Source organism: Corapipo altera, unplaced genomic scaffold, assembly GCF_003945725.1.
Source record: "Corapipo altera isolate COAL_440 unplaced genomic scaffold, ASM394572v1 326, whole genome shotgun sequence".
NCBI classification, from domain to species: domain Eukaryota; kingdom Metazoa; phylum Chordata; class Aves; order Passeriformes; family Pipridae; genus Corapipo; species Corapipo altera.
Window position 1 is genome coordinate 2,712,460 of NW_020884945.1, and position 23,724 is coordinate 2,736,183.

At 42.0% G+C, this 23,724-nt stretch overlaps 1 protein-coding gene across 1 annotated transcript; it reads right to left on the reverse strand.

The window, feature by feature from the left end:
* Positions 1 to 2,825: 2,825 nt before the first annotated feature.
* Positions 2,826 to 23,711, reverse strand: CHIC1 (cysteine rich hydrophobic domain 1). The gene is made up of 6 exons (XM_027662320.1): positions 23,492 to 23,711; positions 17,065 to 17,119; positions 10,481 to 10,636; positions 7,749 to 7,805; positions 7,453 to 7,512; positions 2,826 to 6,621 (listed from the first exon to the last, which is right to left on the reverse strand). The coding sequence occupies exons 1-6, from the start codon at positions 23,656 to 23,658 to the stop codon at positions 6,571 to 6,573; spliced, it is 546 nt and encodes a 181-aa protein (XP_027518121.1). The 5' UTR covers positions 23,659 to 23,711; the 3' UTR covers positions 2,826 to 6,570.
* Positions 23,712 to 23,724: the final 13 nt, after the last annotated feature.

Here is a 23,724-nt window from a genome sequence, read left to right on the forward strand (position 1 = left end):
GCCCGCCCGCACTGCCCCGCTTATCCCAGAGCTGCCCTGCAGGGTCCCAGTGCCGCCCGCCGGGGGCTCAGGCGCATGCGCGGTAGCTCGCGGCAATGGCGGGAGCGCGCTCCCTGAGCGGGGACACGGTGGGATTTCTCCACGATTTCAGCCTTTCCACCTCTCAACCTCCCACCGCCACGCTCCAAGGGATGAGACTCCGCACAGTCTCGGCCACGGAAAGAAAGCTCAGCGCCGCCGAGCAGAGCCCGAAGAGCCGCTGTGGCTTCTCCCGTGCGGAGCCCCCTGAAGGGCGGGAGGAGTCCAGCAGAATTCCCGAAGAGGCGTTGGGAAGTGATGGGGACAAACGACGCTGTTGTCAGTGCCACTTCCCAAGCGCCAGGGGCTGTTGTGTCGGTGCAGCGGTGGCAGATTCAGCACTGTCTGGGCGGGGTTGACACGCCCCAGACCTGGCTGTGCAGCTCCGCAGGGAATTCCACATCTCGCACCCCCAGGAGGCAGCGCCTGCTGCTCATTCTGGACCTCTGAGCCATCTTTGCTTCTGCTCTGCAGCAGCTGCACTAGTTGGTCCCACCCTGTCCGAGTGTCAGGCCCCCAGCTCCATCCCCCTGGACACGCAGCGAGGGTATTTTCAGCACTGCTCATTATGACAATTCCACAGAATCCTGAAGCAAGGCACCTCTTCCATGCACTAAGCAACGACAAAAATTACCTATTAGGTTACTTCAGGAGTGTCTCTCTTCCCTGTGGTCCCCGTGCGGCTCTGCTCCGTTCCTCCTCCAGTTGGGAATGCTGGGATGCTCCCGTAGGAACTGGAAAAGGAATTGGACATCCCCAGGACCCCCGCAGTCCAGGGGAGCTGACAGATCCCTGTTTATACCCATGGCTCCAGGTTAACTCCACAGAGGGAGGAAAGTGCTGCTTGTTCCATAAACCTCAGCAGTGCCCAACACTGTTTTCCATTAACATCGTTTTCCATTTTCAAAACCAGAATTCCTTTTGATTCTTGTTGCTCTATTCAGACACTTCACTGTCAAAAAAGTCCAGGGAGGTCCCTGTAGACACTGCCTGGAGAACCAGTGGTTTTCAATGCCTTACTCAGGCTTGCACGTCACACAATTTACACTAAATATGGATCAGCCATTACCTTTTGATTAGTATTTGCCTTTTAATTTTAAATTCTTCTTAGTCTGAGAGGTACTATAATTCCTCTTCCCAATTTTATTACAATGCTAGGTATCCCACGTGACTCAAAAGTGTTCTTAAAAAGTGGTTTTTTCCTAGTTGGAATCTCAGGTTATATTTGTTATCACTGAACATAGAAATATAAATCTATTTCCTGCAGAAACTTTAATTTACTGCTCAAAAAAGGCTACTATGGATCATATGGTTTACAAAAAGAATGTGAGATAAAATGTGAATATATTAAAAGGATAATTATCTAAACAGATCTAGCAATTACAGAAAATGCAGAGAATTCAGCAGTTTAGAAAACAAACAGCTGTAAATCAACCAAGTCCAGGTAGGTTGGATCTACCAGATAAACCTCAACGAGGAAATGACGGGTTCAGTCGCATGGAGAAATAACAGAAACATTTAATCAGGGACTAAGCAAAAGGGCTTTTAGAAAATGATGAGAAAAATTCAGGCATCAATCTAGGAACTAATGTTTTTAGTAAAACCATTTTTGTTAACTTTGCAGATGAATCAGTTAGTGACAAAGGCTTTTTACAGGAGGAATGGGAGCACCTCCACAAGGACCCCTGTCATGGAAGTACTGAGGAATTCACTTGTATAAAGTGTCAGGTGCTGAGTCTGGACTGGTGGGACTGGTAATGAGAGTGCCTGTTGGGACCTCCTATAAACAAGTGACTGAAGAGAAAAAGTCTCAAATTTATCATGGAATGGCTGTGAACCAGAAATACAATACAGCCATTAAGGGGACAAATGTGATCCTTTCAATTTAATGGATCATATTCTGTTCACAGAAGAGAGGGAACTCTCAACACTGAAATCCCTGTTGCCTGAGCCATGAGCCACTGTCTGGAATATCCCATTGTTTCTGGTCACCTCCATCCAAGGAAAATTAATTCACACAAATACAGATAGGATGACCAGGAACAGAGAACTTTGCTTTTGAGAGGAGATTAACATTTAATTTTCTCTAAGAAATGAAGGGTTTAAGTCTCTATAAAGTCAACTGAACTGAGGACAGACACACAGCATTACAAATACACTGGCACAGACATTACAGGAAGCTCTAAAACTGCCTCCCAGGAGAAGTCAGGGCCAAATCCCAAATATTGCTAGAACGGACCTTTGCTGCCAGTCTGGGCAATTACACTCATAAACCCCATGAGGGAGTGAACTCCCTGACTCAGCCCCACATCCCTCTTCCAGCCAAACCCCACAGTAACATTCCCTGCTTTCTGGAGAGGAATGCTGCAGGAAGAGATTCCTTCAAGAAGTCCTTCCAACAGAAGGCCTGTAAACCCACCAACCAAATCATGGAATTGTTAAGGCTGGAAAAAGCCTTTCAGACCACCCAGTCCAACCAGCACCACCTCCACGGTCACCATTAACCCACGGCCCCAAGTGCCTCATCCACACGTTTCCTGAACACTTCCACCTCTGCCCTGGGTGGAAGGTGGAACATCTGGAAAGCCAGCTGTGATGATCATTCTGCAGTTTTCTTCTCTGGAAATCCCCCCTAAGCTTTCCAAGTGTTGTTCTTTAAATAAGCCCTCCCACTTACACTCTGCTACAGGGAGAGACGCAAAACATTCCTATTATTTTTTCCCATAAACACATTGCACTATTTGAGGTTTTCATCTTTAAATTTAATTAAAGAAAAATGTCTCAAAGTGATGAAGCATGTCTGACTTCCAGCTTCTTTCAATGGCACAAGCCAGTGCAGTAAGTTGTAGAAAGCGAGTTCAGTTAGAATTTTCATTTAAAATAAAAAATAGAGAGAAAACTCTCCAGATGTGAGGTCCTGTTAAAAAAGTGGTTGTTCACTTGTAAACAGAATCAAAGTGTTAAGAACACAGTTTCATACAGCTTAAACAAAACCACTTTTCTGAAGCAGTACAAGTATGTTACAACACTGTAAGAACACCAAAAGCAGAAAACAAAAGAATGGCAGAAGAATCACAAAACATTATTTACTAAAGTGATAAATAATTTACGTTGAATGTTAATAGCTTGACATTTTATTGCTCCAATGGTAACATGTTGACAAGGAAATGTAGTAAACTCTCATAGTGGGACAATAATAAACATCTATTTATGGGTTTGCATATAGAGTTTTGTACCTAAGCAAGGAAAGCAGAGGAACTTTTTTTTGGATTTATCAAAACCACACCAGATTTAGCAAAAATTTTTTTTCTGTTGTTAAAGCCACCCATTTACAACTGAATCCACACTTCCCAGACTTGTCTGTGCATGCCTTGGACACTTTTTATGATCCTCCTGTGGTAAAACACCTTCCCAGGCATAGGCAGGGGATCAGCAGTAAGAGCTCTGATGTTCTGCCAGTGTTCTTTACTCCTCCAATACTCCTTAGATACAAAACTCACTGGATACAAACCCAAATGTTTCCTGGATAAAAACTAGAAAGGAAAGTTAGTGTCAACATGTTTATATGAAAAATTAAACACTGATTTGGTAGACAGTAGCTGCTTTTAAAAGTCTGCTGCAAACTCCCCCTCCTGAGGTACCAGTTCCCTTCTCTCCTCACTCTGCTGTTGGAACCAGCCAAGGCACTTTCTTTACCACTTCCACTCACTTTGCTGACATGAATCTCTGTTATGTTGCTACAGATTCTTTCTCCAGCTGACAAACATCCTCCCTAAGCAGGTTTACCAATTCCTGCTGACGGCTTTATTGTCAAAAATGACGTTTTCAGAATTACCTGGAGATGTTTTTATGTTAAAGCAAAGGAGAGCCCAGGCAAAGCAGAACCTGTGTAGAGAGCTCACAGCAGCACTTAGAGCTGCCCTCACCTTTCAATGAGCTTGGATCTTTCAGATGCAAATATAGTAACTGCTGCTGGCTTTGCATTTTAATGCAAATTTATCTACTTATTAAACATGGATCTTAATGGAAATGGCAGTTTTGGCTCTCCTTCTTTACTAGTTGCTTCATGGCCACATAGTTAAATGTCTATTAAAATACAAAAAAGGAGGCCCATTCATGGTTTGGAGACTGCACAATTAATAATTAAGGACAAAGTAAAATGTACAGAATTTACATAGTTAAAATGTAAACTTTAATGTGCTGAAGTGCTCAAGGCCAGGTTGGATGGAGCTCTGAGCAACCTGGAAGGTGTCCCTGCCCGTGGCAGGGGGTGGGACTGGAGGAGCTTCAGGGTCCCTTCCAACCCAAACTATTCTGGGATTCCACAGAAAGTGCCTGTTCTCAAATGGAAAAGTACAGTTACAGAAAGAAGAAAATAAGAACTTGCTGGGATTTCTTGAGTTTCTCTCACAAAACCCAAAAATCATTAACAAAGTTCTGGCATAACAATAAGCAACTTCCATTGTTCTGTTAATTAAGCCAAGCTCCCTTCATTTTCTCCAGAAACTCAGGGAAATCCAGAGAACTGCCTGTGCTATTTCAGTTTTGGTTTACCCTGTGTTTTTCTGCCATTATTTTCTCTGCTTCCAGTTAACACTCATCCCAAAAAAATAAAAATAAATTGGAGACAACACTTTGCTTGGTTCTGTGATGGAAATGCAAGTTGCAAGGTGTAGCTGACATTAAACTCGAACCACACAAGAGGTTTTTATTCATGTTACAAATGCAATTACACACTCAGCTGTCACCAATCTACCAGTCAAACGAAGCTGCTGCACGAAGTGTGCAGATCCCAGACTCTGACCCTCCTCAGCTGTGCAGGAGGAACAGCACAAACTTTGCACAAAACTGGCCTTCTGTAAACACTGTGGACAAGAAATCTGACCTACTACACATATTAGAATGCAATGGTCCTACAAATACTGTGTTTTAATACCATACTGCAAACCAAAAGGATGCAAATACATTCAGAGGAAATCCCAAGTCACCCTGAAACTAAAAAGCAACTTGGGATGATGTTGCAGAAAGTCAAGTTGCTGCAAAGAAATGCCTGGACACTGATGATAATATTCATCCCAACTTGCAGATACTCAGCCGTCTGCTGGTTTAAATTATTTGTAGTTAGGAAAGGGAGAAAATTTGCACCAATTTTCATTTGCTTTCTATTATCAAGTGGTCTTGCTTAGGTCAGTCATTACAGGAAGTTCTTCTACAATTACTTCCCTTCCTGAGATCAGGCAAACAGGGAAGTATCCAAAATAATACTGAATTCCACAAGGCATTTGTGGCTTTCCAGACACTGCCTGACTGCCAAAACACACGCAGGAGCCCTTTCAACTGCTCCACTTCCCTCAGCATGTTCGGAAATGCCACTGATTTAGATAAAATTCATTTCCACTGGAAAGGATGTCATGTCACTTAACTGTTAAAATGCTGAAGTACAATCACACTACAGTAACAAAGGTGTTACTTCAGCTTTGATTTTCAGCTCTTCCAAATTTTTCTCCTTAGTAATGAAGATCTCCAATTATGAGACCTTTTTTTCCGCTTACTTTAAAACAAAACTTGACATCCAAATATTCCTAACTCAAAAAGAGACTTTAGGGTATTTTTGTTAAGAGCAGCTGCCACCTATCCCACAAATGCAGCTTTTTCAGAGGAGGACACATTTCAGCTTCCTATTTCAGGTGCTGCAAACACCACCTGAAATGCTTTTTTAAAATAAAAAGACAGACAGAAATGCTCTGCATTTTTCATCCATTTACTAAACAAAGTGCAACTGAGCCCTACACATCTGAGAGTATGTACAAACTCCTTATGGCTTTCCCATAAAACCACGTGTGGGTGGGTCTGTACAATCCAAGGGACATGAGCAAATGAACTGTGGGACTGTTGGCAAGAGAGTAAGAGCTATAATACATTCTGTAAACCTTGGCATACCACACTTTACATTATGCAAAGAGTCAATATTTACAATTCCAGAGTGGGTAAACTAATGCCTGATGATTTTGCAAGGTGCAGGACAAACCCAGTGCTGTTGATTGCAAGTCCTATGCAAGCAGGTTATACTAAATTATCACTACGAGACAATTACCTGGACATTCCTACTGAGGAGTTCTACTAGGATTGAGACATTTAGGATGGAATAGAGGATGACACAGCCTTAGGATGCACGTTTTGAGGACAGCAAATAATTGAGAAATTAATAAGGCAGCATGCTCAGAACAAGCTGAAGCAGCACTGATGTCAGATCCCTAGTGGCAACTCTATCAGTTATTATGTTAAAAATTCAGAGTGCAACATAGAAGCCTCGTTTAACATAAAAAAATGTGCAAATTGTTCTCTTCTTAACAAAAGAAAGTAACAGCGAGGAAGATATTCTACTGAAGAACATTTTAAGTCACAGCAAAGTAGACCATCTTCTTTCCAAAATCATCTACAAGGCACTAAGGGTAGAAAATGACAGGTAACATAAAAGACCAATGTTGTTCCTCAGTCAGGTCGGAATATGGGATATTTTGGTAAGAACTCTATTAATATTACCTGTTGAAGAAGGGGAAAAAGACAAGAACGGAACACAGTAACCAAGAAGTTCAAACCTTCAGCACAATTTCCATGCAGCATTTGCTAGTTCATAAGACTAAACATATCTGAGATAGTCAGTAAGGAGGGAATGTTCCCCAGGGGAGCAAAGCAGAGATTCCAGTCATTTGGAAATAGAGGGATTCTGGATGCCTGAATTTTTTGGGGGGGACTATCTTTTCCCTTAAAGTCTACACAATCTGCACAGCTATGTGTTAAAGTGGAGGGGGAAATAGCAGAATCACAGAAATAGTTTGAATTCTGCTTTCCTGAAAAGCCTGTCTCGTTTAAAACTTTGTGAAATTTAGAGCTGGCAAAGAAAGAAAAAGAAAAAAAGAAAAGATCCATTAAAAAAAAAAACAACAACAAAACAAAACTACAAAAATGCAATATTTCTGCACAAATTATTTGAACCAAAGTAATTATGAATACCCCTAGAAAAGGGGGATATGCGTTAAAGAACTAGGGACTGGTGCTGGGGTGGGAATCACACCAAGGCATGAAGTGCCAGCAGGTCTCCTCCATTCCAAAGTACAGACCAAAACAAGTGTGTCTGCCCTGCAAACACAGAATTGTCATGAAGGACAAACACATCTGTGGTGACAATGCCTGAGTCCCAATATGTGCCCTGGCTGCTGTTGTTAAGAGGGGACTTTCTGGGTGTGTGTCAAACCCAAGTCCATGTTTGTCTGAGAGATTTTTTTGCACAGGGTCAGTCTGGCAAGTTAAGGATTTTCTCTACAAAATCACAGTTATAGGGAATAGCAAATTAGGAACAGAAGTAATACTTACATACTCCATCATATTGCTAGTTTCACATTTCCTTTTACTCAGCTTCCAGTGCAAACCAAGCTAAGAAAATAATTAACAAGGGATTAACATACCACATAACACAGCCTTGTTTGGGTGAGTAATGCCACAAACACTAGCAATACTGAATTATTAACAACTAGATCACTTTAGGATCAGTACAAAGTATTATAAGAACAATATTATTCTAATATTATTATAAGAATTATAAGACGTAAAATTTCTTCATGCCAATATTCTTAAAGCTGAAAAAAACCAAGCACTCTGACTTTTCTTACCTTGTGATATAGTCTGTTATTTTCCCATTCTAATAACTTCTGAATTGATCTTCTAGTCTAAAAAGTAGAGTCAAAACTGTATTATAAATGGTTCAGTAGCCATTCAGAAGAATCTCACTATGACATTTCTGGCTAAGATTAATTTATAAGAAGTTGGTTTTAGATAAGTAGAACCAAGCAAAAGAGAAATTATCAATGGAAGTCCTACCACTTTGACTCCCCACTCCTACTTTTTTCAAAAAAGGAAACACCCATGGGTTTTTTGTTAATTTAGGACTGCAAATCCCCCAGAATTCACACAGATAGGAAGAGACCCTTTAAATTTAGAATTTTTACCTATCACAGGCAAGCCAACAAAACCAAATCTTCCATATTCCCTTGGCCAAATTCTGCACTCACTACAGATGTTCTCCTGACAACACATCATTTCCATATATGCAATTTCTACTGACCCACACATCATTTACACACACGTAATTCCCAGATTTTTCTCCTGTAATTGTGATCTGAATCCTGAAAAACTCTCCCCACCACAGAACTCTAGCTCACAACAAACCCTGCTTGTATTTTCAACTCTTGGTTACCAAAGTGGGACCTTCCTGTTCTGCTCTTTCCATAGCTGTGGGAGAGGAGCTGATTTTTGGAGTTTCAGTGATTTTTAAGGTCACACAAAGACCACTGTGGTGACCCTGTAGGGTATGCACAGAAGTCCATCACCAATTCCTTTGCTAAAGGTAATAATGGAGGTGAGCTGCAGCACCTCACTGAAAAAAACATACGAAGCTATCTGAGGCAAAGACTCCACGGTGGGGAATCCACACAAAGCTACCCTTGGAATTTAGAAGGTGTTGTCCCAGTCTCACATTGCAGTCCTTGGATCTCTGCTCCCTTTGTTGCTGGGGGAATGTTCTTCCCAGCAGTTTGCAGGACTGGCACAGTGCTGATCCCCAGCAGTGTGGTGGGTGCTGCAGAGCACTGCCCAAAGGGATGTGCCATCCATGGAACACCAGGCTCAGCAGGACAATGGGGGGCTGCTCTTTCCCAGCTCGGGGATGGGCCTGTGCAGGGCTGAGGGTTGGACTCCATGATCCTTGGGGGTCCCTTCCAGCTCAGCACATTCAGTGGGTCTGTGAGTGATTTGTCTCTTCATCACTTGGGTTTTCTTCCCTGTTTCTCCTTCACTTACTAAACTTCAGATAAAGACCTACGTTTTTCTTATTCTTCCTCTTGTGATTCTCTCCCCCATCCTGCTCTGGGGGGCAAGGGTGTGTAAGGGAGGGGCTGGGGGGAGCTCAGGTGCTCTCTGGGTTCAACTCAGAACAAGAAAAAATTAAGAACCATCTTGTGATTGTTGGTGCTGAAATACAATGACACCCCCCACGCACCCCCCACAGAAGCCCCATTGTTTTCCCTGCTTGTGTATATTGTATATATTCTGTAGCCTTGAGAATGACATTAACACTACACACCACATGGGCATTTATTTTGATTTTCACTAGCACAAGAATGTCAAATATGGCTTTAAAACTGCAAATACTCTGTTTGCCTATCTCAGGTCCATTCCTCTGCAATAATTACATTTATAAAGGCAGTTAAAATGAGCTAAAACAAGTTCTGTTACTTTGTAGTGATACAGTTTCAGCAATGAGCAGTCAACAAGTTAACATGTTATGCCTTTAATGCATTTTATTTTATTTTATTATTTTAACCAAAACCTCAGTGCCAGTCAATGTAGCTTTTTCTTGAGCAAGCTGGAAAATTTGGCAAAACACTTCTAGTCTGAAAGCAAGGCCCATTCCTTGTTTTTGCTTTTGGTTTGTTTTATTAAAGATCAGAAACTCTGAAAAGCCAGAAGGATTACTTTTTAACAGATTTTTACTTAAGATATTTTCCCATAATTAAATTAAAAAGTGTAAGAGGTTTTTTTCCAGTGCACCTAAATAATATTTGCATTTGAGGATAATAAGATTTTATGGCTACAAGTCTCACAAACTACATAACTGCAAAGAATACCCACAATATACCCACTCACGTACCTCCTAAACATTTCCTGCTGTGAGAAATCAATCTAAATGTAAACCACAGAGGTAATTAAAATCATATTTACTTGGTATTACTAAAGTGCTTTTCAAAATTATTACTTTGGACCTGATTATAGAAGTGGTCAATTCTCTGTTGTGGGGGGAAGTCTTTAAACTTCCCAAATAGAAAACAAATTTGTGCTTGTTCTTACTAGAAACAGCACAGTAAAATAGGCCAGATGAAGCACAGCACTGAAATGTTATGGTATCTGTTGCATACAAAAAAATTACTTTTAATTTAAAAAAATATTCAGGGGAGGGGTGTGAAGAGGAGAAGTGATTTTCAGTCCAGTTCTGGCAGTCTTGGAAGGTCAGTGTCCAGTTCTGCACTGATTTAACTCAATTCTTAGACCTTTGGAGATCCTGGAAATTCAGGTTATCATATATTCCACCCTGTTCTGTGAACTGAGGTGGAAGCAGCTATTCCTAAAATTATTAATTTAACTGGTAATTTGGTGTCACTTACTTCATTAACAAACACATTTTTCCTGTTTTCTGAGGAATGGAAAGCAGAATAACCTTCTGAATGCGAGTGAGGCCAAAGAAAGGTCTTGAAATTGGGATGACATTATTAAAAGTTATTTTATACTGGTTTTAGTAATACTAATAATTGCAAAATCAATCGAATAAGAAGGTGAAGCAGGCACTCACTCTTTTGTTAAGACAGACCACAGGCCAGAGGCTGCAGCCCAGGGTGCAGCAGCAGCACAGGCAGCCGCAGAGCAGCCACTTCACGTTGATGGGCAGGTTCTTCCTCAGACAGGCATTCACTCTGCTGATGCTGGTCTTGAACTCCTCGGGGGCCACCTGCAACACAAGGGCTGGGTCTCAGGGGACAGGGGCTTGAACCAGTAACTGCCTCTACAGTTTACAGTGGAACTGGAACAGAAGCCCACGACACAACTGGACCCCACCTCCTAAAGCACCGGTCACCAAGGAGCAGGAAGAGTCACTTCCCTGTGCAGGCCTTGCACAAACCTCATTAAAAAGCTAAACATGGCTTAGATAAACAGCCTCATCTGGGTTTATTGCACCATTGATAAATCAGTTGGCCTGATAACACAGTGGCCCCCAAAGAAAATTAGAATTGGGACCCAACACATGCACTGGCTACACTGACCAAACCCAGGGAACAATGATCTGCTTCCCAAGGGAATGTGGGACAGCTTTGTGGGAAAAGGATGTATCACAAAACCAGATAATATTATCCAGATTCATTTCATACCAGTGCAAGTCTACACTGTGCCTGGGTAAGGTGGACCTCTGCCCACAGACAAATTCCTGAAGTGGTCCATACTGACTTGAAGCCACAACTTCCCTTGTGGCTGCTTCCTAAAATAGGGAAGCCGGGAAAGATATATACTGGATTATATTCAAGGCAGAGCACTGCATCTTGTACAGGGTTATGGATAAAGCTCAGCTGTTGAAAAACAACTGCTTTAAAATAAGGCCTATTCAGCAGAGCTTAGTCAAAATAGTATTTTCTATAAATTGCCTCTGCAGAGTCACAGTGGAAACCCCCATTTTCTATCAGAAATAAGCTCAATTCTACAATAGCAGCATGTTTCTTATCTATTTACATACCCCAAATCCCTCATCTCTCTACAAGATCTAAATAACTTGTATCTGGCAAGCCAAGTATGGATTTGAGGCATTGTCTCCAAGATGACACCTTTACTGTAACACAGTCCAGGAGGAGAACACACAAAGCAGAATAATCAGCTCCAACTTCAACAGACTTGACCAAGCAGGCACAGCTCAAAAAAATACCAAAAAAAGAAATCAAAAAATCTCCCCTAACTACTTGCAAAGTTGATGAAAAAAATCCCTGGAACGAGTCTGTACACAAATCTGTGCAACTACACAAGCCCCCAGCCCAACTCTGTCCATCTGGGTCTGCAACACCACCAGAAGTGTTAATTTAGTGACAAAGATTCCTTTGACCAGGAGCAAAGCCCTGGGGCAGGAAATGGAGAGAACCTGCTGCTGCCTCCTCCTATTCACCAGAGCTAAATTTGTTAAAGCATTGCAGGAAAGGCAGCAAATAAATCCAGCATCTGTTTCCTGGCCACTGAGGTGGCCAGGCAGCAGTCAGGGGGCAGCTGGGCTTGCACACAAGCCAGGCCTAAGTTAGTAACATAAGGACATGATTTAACATTGGGATTATTTTATAAACATGAAGTATTTATTCTGCACTAATACAGGCTGCCTCCCTCCCATATTACATAGATGGCTTGGTTTACACACACAAATGGAGCAACTAAAAACATTTCTTTATTTATTTTACAACACACACCTTAGTTTAGGGGGGAAAAAAAAGAAAATGGCAATAAAAGCCCAGACATCCTTCCTACTTATTTTCAATGAAAAGAAATCCCATTGTAACGTGGAAAATTGGCCTGGACTTGCATGTCTCTGAAACAAGGTTTTACAGCCCCTTGGCCAATGCCAGCTGTTGCATTTGGGATATCACAAATACCAGACACACATGAGCAAAAACCTTTCATCTTCAATGTAGGAGAATGTTTTGTAGGAAAGAACAACTGGGCTGTTGCTTGCAGTGACCTGTCCAGCTGCTGCAGGCAGAGGTGCCTCAAAGTAAATGGAGATTCCTACATTAATTAACATTCCCCACTCCTAAGGAAGTTTCCACGTGCCTCATATTTAGATATCTTTTGGAATTTTACATGTCTCATTCTATCTGTTTATTTGAAAGATAAAAAAAAAAGCAGGTCTTTTTCTTGACCCTTTAATACTTTTGCAATGGAACCCCCTGAGAAAAGAGAATGTCTCCTTTTCCATTAGACACAAAGTTTGCTGGACCTTGACAACACCACTCCCCAACCCCAAATCCAGCTGGACAAACCTACCAAAGGCCATGGAATCTGATTTAGTTTAACAAGAATAACCCTTATCATCAGTGATGACATCCAACATGGAAAGAACTCAAACAGATTCTTAGATTACAGCTGGCAGAAAGGCGTAGGCCCTGACGAGAGAACACAGGGATGGTGAGATTCCCTATTCCTGGGACCATTTCTAGGGAGTCACTGTCCGCAGTTTGATTCTACTTTGTAAGAACAATGTTGAAGTTCTCTCCTTCCTGTAGAACAAATGGCTACACTAGAAACCAACTAAGGAACAGAACATTTCCATTTCAGGAATGTTGGTCTGATAGTTACCTTAATACAGTGTTATGAAAGCACAGCTACGACCTGCTAACTCACCAAATACTTTCATTTAAAGAGAAACCTCTTGGCTACAACAGAAGATGTAATTACTTGAGATGGTTTTGGCTAACCCAGACTATTGGATTTTTCTCCCTTTAGGAAATGTAATCACAATAAATATTTCTGTCACTTAGTGACACATCTTCATCTGAAACTAAAGGAACTGGTGACGAAGATAAAACTCATATTGTGATAAACGGAAGTAAGAAACAGTTTGTTGCTGTCAGTTTACAGCTCAGTAACAGTTAAGCTTTGTTACACAATGATAAGGAACAAAATACCTGTAAATAAAAGAACTGTTCTAATTTAACAATAAAATGGTATCCAAATGAAAGTCACCAAAGAATTTTGTTGATTTTCTGTCATAACTTTAAATCTCACCTTTCCTCCAGGTACAGCTGTCGAAAGGTGGGTATGAAATGACTAATGCATTTCAAACAAACAGAGAATTAACAGCACCTCCTGCACAAAGAAAGCTCCCTAAGAAAGGGCAGTTTTGAGTAATTCTGGAATCTCTTGGAGGGTTGTGTCTGGCTCCTGAAAAGACTGAGATAAGCACAAGGCTCCTGGCTGTGCAGTGCACCTTGTGAAGGGACAGCAGTTCCTTTCAGGCCTTCAAGGGAGGGGAAAAAACAAAAAACATAAAAGGAAGGGAGGGGGTGTCATAATATTTTACAACAGGATGCAGAGGATCCACAAACACAGGAAGAGAGCAAGGAAAGCCCAGCAGGCCTGATCTTTCTCCTTCAATCACCAGGATCACAAGCCCTATCAATCACAGGCTGCAGGCGATCACAATGCCCAGCCCACCCTTTATGGCTCCCATTGCACAGTCCTCTCTGGGCAGGACCCTTTTTGTTTGAGAGCAGAGCAGGAAACTCCACTTTCTCCCTTAAGGTTCACTGCCCCCATCGTTTTCTGGTCACCTGGAGCAGTGTGTGCTATTGAGCTACATATAATGAAGAGTATTTTGTTAAAAGCTATTAAGTGCTTGTTTTAAAAGAATTAATAATCCTGTAAAACTGCAACACACAGAATTTAAATGTAACCAGAGTTTAAATTTAGGCCAATGTCCAATTATGTTATTAATAATAATGTAATTATATAATATTACATTATTACAAGTTAAATACTGCCTTTCTATTAAGTGTAGTTAAATCTTTTCTTAAAACATTCCTTTGAAAAGAACACAGGTTGAAAGCCTGGCTCGGGATTTCTGAACAAGCTGAGCTTGTATCTCATCCTGCAAGATGAATTTTAAGTCAATGTGGCTGAATTAGCCAGGCCAAATTTCTGACCTACCTGGGCTCTTCCTTTACTATTTTATTGTCTGGGCTTTCTCCTCCAATGTACACATTCACCTCCCCCAGGAAAGCAAGAACCATCTCAGTTAAACACTGCAGATGTAGTTATAGGCACTGCAGCTCCAGGCTGACTTACAACAGCTCTCCAGGCTCCCGAAAAGCTGGGAGGGAGGGGAGGTGGGTGAAAAGGGAGAGGTATTTCAGATTTCAAAAAAAGAAAACTAGCAGAAGGTTTCCTACCATCATTATGTGGATGGGCAAACTGAGGGGCAGGAAGCTGAACAAACTACTGACACAACTCAGTGGGGCATAAACCCCAAAATTTTGGGCTTCTGGGACAAAGGTGCAGCTGGATGGTTTTCCCTATTTAGGATTTTTATTGTGTATTGGATGGATTGTCATCCTCTGCTTAAAAATCTACCTCTGTTACATCTGTATTTATTAAAAAGGAAAGCAATACCATAGAAAAATCCATCAAGCCCATCTAAGGGCTTCATCTCTTACACTCCATTAGCAGAAGGGATATATTATCAATATCAATCCACAGTGGACAGCAAAGCCATTAAACTTAATGTTACCCAGACATTCTGAATAAACTATGCCATTGCCTTCCAGCAGCTGAGTACTAATGCAAGTTCACAGTAAACACCTTAATCACAATTTGTTAATATAAACAGTCACGCTGCAATTCATAATGTTAGATTTCATAAGAAGGTAAAAACCAACATTTTAAGAACAAAGGAAGATCTTAAAGTGGTGTCTCCGTTGACTACAATGCTGATTATTGTGAATTATTTAGCAGGGTATTGGAAGAAAACCTTCTTACTGGAAAAAAGACCGTATTTTCATTTTCATAGAGATTAAAATGATTGACTCTCTCAACCAGAGGAAGCAGCAGATTATTTATTTCTTGCAGTTCATGAAAAGTATTAAAAACCAGAAGACCCACAACTGTGGTTTTTAATGTCTTCCATGGCACTGTGTGGCAGGCAGGAAGAAAAATGGGTTTACTATCTTGTTTCATTGGTGTTCTCCCCTGACAAAAGGGAATTCATTTCCTTTCAAGGCCTTCTTGCTCAGAAAGCCCTTCAGATCCCCAAGATAACAGGATATGGAGACTCTCGGCAGAAGCACATCCCCACACACGGCAAAGCCCTGTGCACATCACCCCGTGCCACTGGCACAGCCACAGAGCAAATGCACAACAACTTCCTCTCTCCTCTCTTTGCTAACTTAAGTCCAAGCAGTCAACTGAACTTGAAATTAAGCTTTTGTTCACTCTCTATTTAACAAGAGGAGGACAATCAAGTGGAAAATGTGACAGGCTGATATTAAGAAGTGTAGGCTTGGGGGGTTGGGTTTGGTTTTTAATACACACAAACATTTTAAAGAAAAGAGATGAAATTACAGAATCAAATTAATTTTTAACATTTCTTGCTAGGGATTTTCTATGGGCTTATTTATAACAAACTACAACTTGAGTATAAGAACATGAAATTTTTCTTTCTCAAAAATTCTGTGGCTTTCCAGTGATCAGGAGCTTCCCAGGAAAGAACAAGCCTTAGACATGCGAGGGGGTGAAACACAAACAGTGTGTGGTATCACCAGCCCTCACATGAGACACTGTTCATCAGGAAGACTTCTCCTGTCAGGTTTAGTGAGATTCTGAAACAAGGCCACAATTCCCAGGCTGACTTTTAGCAGCCAAAAACTCCTGCTTTTCAGTGGTGCTGCTGGCACAATGCTGGACAATTCCAACACAAGGATTTTATTCATCATACTCTGGGGGGAAAATGAAGGAGAAAACCCCCAGCCTGATTTGGCAGGAGCAGGAGACACCATCCAGCTGTGTTTCAGTGCACTGCTGGAGAGACTCAACCTCTGCAGGGGGCTGCAGAGGTGGTGTAACTGTTGTCATTAGAAAAAGCAGGAAGATCCAAACTTTTTCCTTACAAATTCTGGAAAGATATACAAAGGGGATATAAAATGAAATAAAGCACTAGAGAGTGAAAGAGCAGAAAGAAAAAAAAAATCCAAGAAAAAAAGAATTAAAAATTTTAAAGTCTAAAAAATACAACAATGAAAATAATTTAAAACCGTAATTAAGACTTTTGTGAAGATTTAATTAATAGTTACAAATTATTGTTTCTCAAACCTGCATTTAGTTAGGTGACAGGACTCCAGAGAAAGCAGGAGACTTGTCACTATTAATCTTCAGAACTAAATCATCTCTGAAAATGAACTAAAAACCTACTTAACTTGTAGATTTAACACTGCGTTTTGTTCTGTAAAGCTTCAGACCAAACTCATTCTCTTCCAGGGATCTCTCTAAACACACACTCAGGGCTCGTCAGACCCTCAAAAGAGAGGTGTAGTACCTGAACTCAGTAACTGCACACAGGAGGGAGCACAAATTCCAGGTATTTACAAAGCAAGGTGAAGTGAGTCCTGCTTTCCTGGCTGTTGCCTGCATGGAAACAGTGGTTTTTTGCTGTGTTTAAAATGTCAGTAATGATGGCAATTCCTGCAAAGCTTTGTTTTCTTGTTTCAAAGTGCACTGGAGGGATTGGTCAGCAACCAGCTGGTTCACACAGGGCAGAGTTAACAACCTTTAGTGGGTTCATGAGCATGTATCTAACACAGAAACCACTGGATGCACTGGATCTTCCCATGGAAAAGAACAGTTTAATCTCACACTTACCTTCCCTGTCAGAACAGAAGGAAATTCTGTATCAAACTTGTTGCTCAAGCCAAACCTTGAAAACAAAAGAGACAAACAAAATATATTCCACCTAACTTATTTTGTTTCCCTTAATCAAAAAATGTAATAAGATTTTTTACTTTAGAAAAAAAGAAAACTCTTCATTTCTTTTGCCTTTAGATTTACATTATTTCATGAGCTTTCCATCTCAGTTTACATAAGGTCTCATGTATCCTTTAAAAGGTCATTTCTAAGACAGAGAAATACAGCTTGCTGCCTTATTTAATAACTCCAAGTCCCCAAAAAAATGCAAAAATTCTGTTACAAGTGGATGGCAGGAAGTTTCAATCTTTGCTATCTTTACAAAAAACCCTCCAGCTGTTAAATTCCAGTTTTACTGTGTTCAATAATTCTTTGACTCATGCAATTGTTTCACATGCAACAGATGAAGCTTGTTATAAGGAACCCATTCATCATCATCATTTTAGAAATTTATAAACATCTGGGTTTAAAAAACTGCTTTGGGCTGAGTTAAAATGTCTCATGCAAAATATGTAAGAGCCTCCACAAAGAACAGTTTTACAGCTGTGAACTTCAAGCAAATTAAGTCTCAGGTATGACTGTGGCTGCTCTTCATTGGAGTGTTCTGGGTTTTGAACAAGATGGTTTCATTATAACCAGGGAAAGCTACAGGGAACTGGGCTTTGCTTGGAAACCTGTTCCCATCAGCTCCAGAACTCCTGAACCTTCACAATTCAGTGATTTAACAGAATCCAGCAGCAGCTGGCCCTCAGTACCTGGATGTTTGAACAGAGCTTCACGTTACATTTGGCAAGTTAAATATCTTGGATCTCAGGTCCACCATCAGCTCTGCTGAACTATCTCCTGAGTATTTGTCTTGAACAAAAGAAAAAAAACCCAAAAGAAGAGCACAAATTCATTTGGTATTGCTGTATTTATTGTAGGAACAAACCTGGAAAGTACTTGCTCTGGTTTGGGTTGGAAGGACCTCAAAGCTCAGCTGGTTCCAACCCCCTGCCCTGGGCAGGGACACCTTCCATGAGACATCAGCCTCCACCATTACATCACACACACAGTCCTGGGCACCCTCAGCACTCCAGGTACCCAAAACTGACCCTGAAACTTGTTTACAAGGATCAAAACGAGTCAAACCAACCTTAAAGAAGAGAGAGGCACAACAGAAGAACTTGTGCTGGCTTTAGAAATCCAGCAAGCTCATTGAAATGTTTGGCAACACTGGTGAAGGCCAAGCCAGTTCTGCAATGAATAATTTAAGCCAGAGCCTTTACTCTTGTCAAGAGCATCATATTGGAACACTGGTTGTGTAAAACATGAAAAAAAAATCCACCAAAAGAGTAAAAATAATAAGATTTTAGGCAAGCACAAAGGTTACTAGTATAGCACATTTCCATTCTCAGTGAATGTAATCTGCCAAGTCAGCCTCCACATTTTGTAGCTTTTCTTTTTAAGCTGAAGTCTTCTAAGTTTTCTAATATATATTTAGTTTTAAGGAAGCTTGAAAAGCAATGGAGTAATCCTTTCAGTCTTAAAAATAGCCAGAAAAGACTAACAATAGGAAACACACACACAAGGCTATTTTGAGGAGCACAGACTTCTCTGTGCATCAGCAAAGAAACCACCTGAAACGATGGCAAAGGAGTAGCAATCAGACAACATAATAAAAGAACTACTGGAATGTCCAGGTGATACTCAGAATTATTTATTCTACCCATGTAAGAGACTAATTCCACTAAACCATGCCAAAGGTCCACCTCTCCCAGAACACTGACTCTTACAGGGGCCAGGAGCAGAAGCCTAGGAGACAGCAAAAAAAAAAAAAACAAACCACAATAAAAAAGCAAACATGTACCAGCAGTGCCCCAGAATCCACCTCTGACCTTCAACAACTCTTACTTCAAACACTTCCCAAGCCACAGGTAGTGTCTTTCATCTCATCGATCATATATGCTCATTAAAATTCCCACTGCACCCCCAATTTCCATAAAGAACAAGATAAATTAGTGCTGATTTAGAATTCTGATTAAGAATGCAAGATCACAATATATTTTATTACGTTCAGTTTGAAGGCTGATGTCATGAAACACGTTTAAAACCCAAACCTTTTATCAGTTGCCAAAACATTCCCTTCAGTTGTAGCACATTCAAGAAACTTCAGTTACAGAAAGGCACCTCTCACACTGACACCTGCAAATGGCTAAAAGGATATAAAAGTTTTAACTACACTGAAAACAGGACTGTGCCACATTAAAATACTGCATTTAGTCAGCACCACTGATGGCCTCTAGAACGCTTTCACTAAAGTGTCTCTAGGAGTTTCACAGACTCTCCTGTGATTATTTACCACAGTTTAGAAATATGAAACTCCTTTAGGTAGGGCAGTGGGGTGGTGATTCAAGAACTAAATAAAATAAAAGATTTGAAGCAGGATGTTATACAGTTGTACAGCTTTGCAAGCAGCTCTGTGAAAGCACTGAAGTGTTATTGGAATATTTAATGTAAAAAAAGTTAAGATTTGAAGTCTTGTTCAAGAGATAATATTAGACTTCCTACAACAGACTAGTGATCTAGCGTGATCAGGCCTACAGAGCCTTCTAAAATTCAGTATATTTAAAAATCATTGTGTAAAATCAATTCCAGTACCTGTTCTTAAAGTCCTTGAAAGCATCAGTTGGTGGTGACTTATTTCTAGGTCAGTTCTCTGACTCCTCAGTGAGAGCTGCCCAAAGCATAACATTTAGAAATTCAGATCAGTCACCCACATACTTGGGTTGCACTTTTCTCACTGCATGACAAGTATCTCTAAAAGCAAGGCACTGTTTCCTACAGGCTGGAACAGAACTAGGATGACCTCACTTTCCAGTTCTGTCCCTCCTTCCCTGATTTCATGTCTGGCATCAGACAAGTCCCGTCACCTCATTTTCCCCCACCAGTGAAGTGGGGAGAACACAACTTCTCCAAAGGAGCTGTAATAAGATATATTCCTAAATCCCTCCAATTAAAGACTGAAAAGAACACCCTGAATCACCAGTCACAAACCCCACCTGCAACAGGTACCACAACAGAAACTTCTATTAGTTCACAAAGCAGGACCTCAGGTTTCTGTGCCCAGAAGATTTTGAGAAACACTCTCATATCTAGAAGGGACATATTTACAGGTGCTTTGTCTTTCTTTTTTTAAATTTTGACTTAAACAGTGCTTCTTTCTCCCCTCCTGTATTTATAGATAGTAATCAGCCTCACTGGACTGCACAAGCTAAACCCATTCAGTGAAGCTCTCCAGCTCCTTTTTGTTCAGCTCCTTTCCCCTCACCTAATCCAGGTTACAGTGAACCTCCCTGGAACAGAGGAGCTCAGGTCCCACACACTGCTCTTTAGGAGGCATCGGTTCAGCTTTGTCCAGCATAAAGATGATATTCACCAAGAAAGGAATAAATAATGAAATAAATATCCAGGTAAAGATGAAATTCATCAAGAGCCCTGAGCTGAAATCCTCTTGAACAACTGGCATTTCTCTTCCTAATTTCGGATATTTTCCTGAGAGGCCAACAGAACTATCCAAGGGTGTCTTTACCCGTGGATGATGCTTTGGGAAATGAAGTTTTTGGTAAGTCCTGGGAGCCTGAGGTCATTGGCTCTTTGAAATATGCAGAAGATGGAGTAATATCAGACAATAGTCAAATGTCATCTCATCACAACTGGTTCTTCCCTCCCTTCCCCAGCTGATGACAACAAGCTTTTCATCAGCACCTGGTCTGTGGGTCCCTGGGGCACTCCCATAGAAAACAGGATGGAACACCAAAAGTTAACTTCCAGCCAAAACTAGGAGGTTTGCAGACTTCAGCAGGAATCACAAGCTGGATATTAAGGGCAATAATATGCTTAAAGGCTATTTCATGACCTCATTGCCATCCATCCACATGGACTTAATGATATGGAAAAATCACATAGGATAAATAAAACCTTATAACCAAGTTACAGTTTATTTACTACTCTGTTTCTGAAAGTTATTATCTTTGCTTTGCTGAGCAGATGACTCAGTCTTCACTAAAAATGCCTGTGATGAGATATTTGGATACACCAAGCAGAGTCCCACTGACCATGCCAGAAACAGCAAACAAGGGGTTTATAACTCATCAAAATGGAATTTCAGAAGCGAAGGCATTTACTAGGACCTACTAATTCCCCTGTGCTAAAAATCAAAAGCTTTCTGAAAACAATAAATATGGCTGAGAGCTAATTTTTTCAAAGTAAGAATCTTGAACAAGATGAGAATAAATTTTGCCAACCACTTTCACATACACTCTCTCTGTCTTTCTCTCTCTGAGTAAAATAAAACAAATAGACTTTTCATGGTCACTCTTACCAAACAAAGTCAGTGGAAAAAGCAAGATCCTGCTAAATACCCTGGGAAGCTTCTCAATTTATGTTTAGTACTGTTGGATAATGCAGAACAGCTCTGTCAGGGAGAGCAGCTCACTGACAAGGGCAGAAGAATAAAAACTCTCATGCAAGAAACTAACACAGAGTTTGAATCTCCCAACTTGGGAGTTTTATAAGAGAACTGTACATGAAAAGCTGAAGCAGCAAATGACCCCAGAATCTGAGAATAATCCCTTCCCTATACTCCAAAAGTATCCAAGAAAGCCAGTGTCAGCTGAAGAACAGAAGGCATCTGAAACAATGGCTTTATAAAGATAACTGGTTTTCTTTACTAGTGTCTGACTTGTCAGGACAGGAATTTTTATCAGCAGTTGTTCCAGAGAGGTTCAGAAAACAAACACAAGTTTTCCTGGCTGACGTATCCCACCTCAGTAACTGGAGCAGGCTGATTTCAAAAGCATCTGTGTGATCAAAAACTGCCAGAGTTCCAGCACTGATACATACTAACCACAAACTCTCTGGGAAGCAGAACAGTTCCCATCCATAGGGAAGTTCAGATTATGTACTCCAGTGTCCAGAGCTTACTTGCATTTTATTGGTAACATCCACTACCTGGTTTCATTAGTTTAAGGGGATTTAAAAATACATCATGAGGTGATAAAAGCTGCCTTCTGTCCCACAGGTGGGGATATCTGTTACAGGACGAAAGCTGAGGAGGGGCGGGAGAAAGGGAAAATCAGTTGAAAGGGATTCAGCTCAGGTGGCTGCAAGGGTAACTCAGGATTTCCATTGACAAGTACTGCTTTCTTCTGATGGAGACACCCCTAGTTTTGGGAGATGCTCCTGTCCATCCCCAAGAGGTGCTGGAGCCAAGCAGGAACTTTAAGGAACATCACTGGCACAGAAAAAGCAGCAGAGAGGACAAAGCAAACAAGCGTGTAATCTTTTTTCCAGGTAACTCCTAAGATGGGTCCATGGCATTATGACAACTTTGCTTGTGTTCCACCTCTCCTTTAGTGAGGCCACTAGCTATCTGGGGTCAGGGCAGAGGAAAATCTCATCAACAGAGCAAATGCACTGTGATGCAGCAGAGAAACCCCCCACTGGCACCAGCTCCATGCAAACCTGATTCAGACTTACAGGAGGACACAGTACCACATCCAACACAATTTCCCTTGGGATGGGAGAGCCTTCCCCACCCATTGCTTTCACTGCAGAGTTAGATCACACTGCACCTATTTACAGAAAGAAACGTGCATTTTGTGCAATCCAAAGGCAGAGCCAAAGCAACACAAGATGGGCCTCTGCAATACAGCACCTTCAGTATTTCCCTCCCTGCCACGAACATCAAAGTAACAACCAACAGCTTGTTATGGATGTGCTTGATTCTATTAAATCTTCTGTTTACAGAAGTAAGAACGTTAGAGATTCCTGTGAGTAAACATCACATATGAGAAAACACAACTTGCTCATCTTCTGTTCAATGCTGAAATGAGCAGCAAACATTCTGGCTCGTGCCGTGTTCCCGTGATAAAAACACTCAATCTGAACCCAACTCACAACGAAGTTTGGAGCAGATGAAGCCCAGCCCAGCCCCGAGCCTGCTCTGCAGTGCAGTGAGGGGGTTCCGCTGGGGCACAGCGACATGGTCTGAATGGGCTGCCCATCCTCGCATCGCCTGGACTTTGCTTTTTATCGAACAAATTGCTCGGGTAAAGCGGAGCCCCAGGGAGGGCTGATCCACCTCCGCACCCACGGACAACTCCCGCTGCTCATTCACGGCCCGGGGCTGCCTGGGGCTACGGGAGCACCGAGTCCCGCGTTTCCACGCGTTAAGAGCACAATTCCGCTCACGGAGCGGGTGCCGGGGGCGCAGGGCAGGGCGGCCCTGCGCTGAGGGGCGGCCGGGACCGCCAGGGTCGGGCAGAGCTGCCGCTGCCCTCACGCTCCCGGCGCTCCCTCCCCGCCACGCCGGCCCGCCACGCCGCCCGCGCTCCTTCCTTACACGGTGATGTGCCCGGCGCCCCGCACCGCCACGGGGTCGGGCGCGTCACGGGGCCGCGGCAGCTCCTGGCTGCGCACCACGGGCTCGGGCTCGTCCTGCTCCTCGTCCTCCTCCTCCAGCTCGTAGATCGTGTCGAAGTCCGCCATGTTGGGCAGCAGGACGCTCATCGCCGGCCCCCCGCCCTCCCGCCGCGCCTGCGCACCGCGCGCCGGGGGCGGGGCCGCGTCCGGGAC

Coding starts and splice junctions, on each gene's coding strand:
- CHIC1 (XM_027662320.1), bottom strand. CDS start 23,658: ATGAGCGTCCTGCTGCCCAACATGGCGGACTTCGACACGATCTACGAG. Junction 17,120..23,491: donor GGCGCCGGGCACATCACCGT/GTAAGGAAGGAG, acceptor TTTGTTTTCAAG/GTTTGGCTTGAGCAACAAGT. Junction 10,637..17,064: donor CTTCTGTTCTGACAGGGAAG/GTAAGTGTGAGA, acceptor CTTGTGTTGCAG/GTGGCCCCCGAGGAGTTCAA.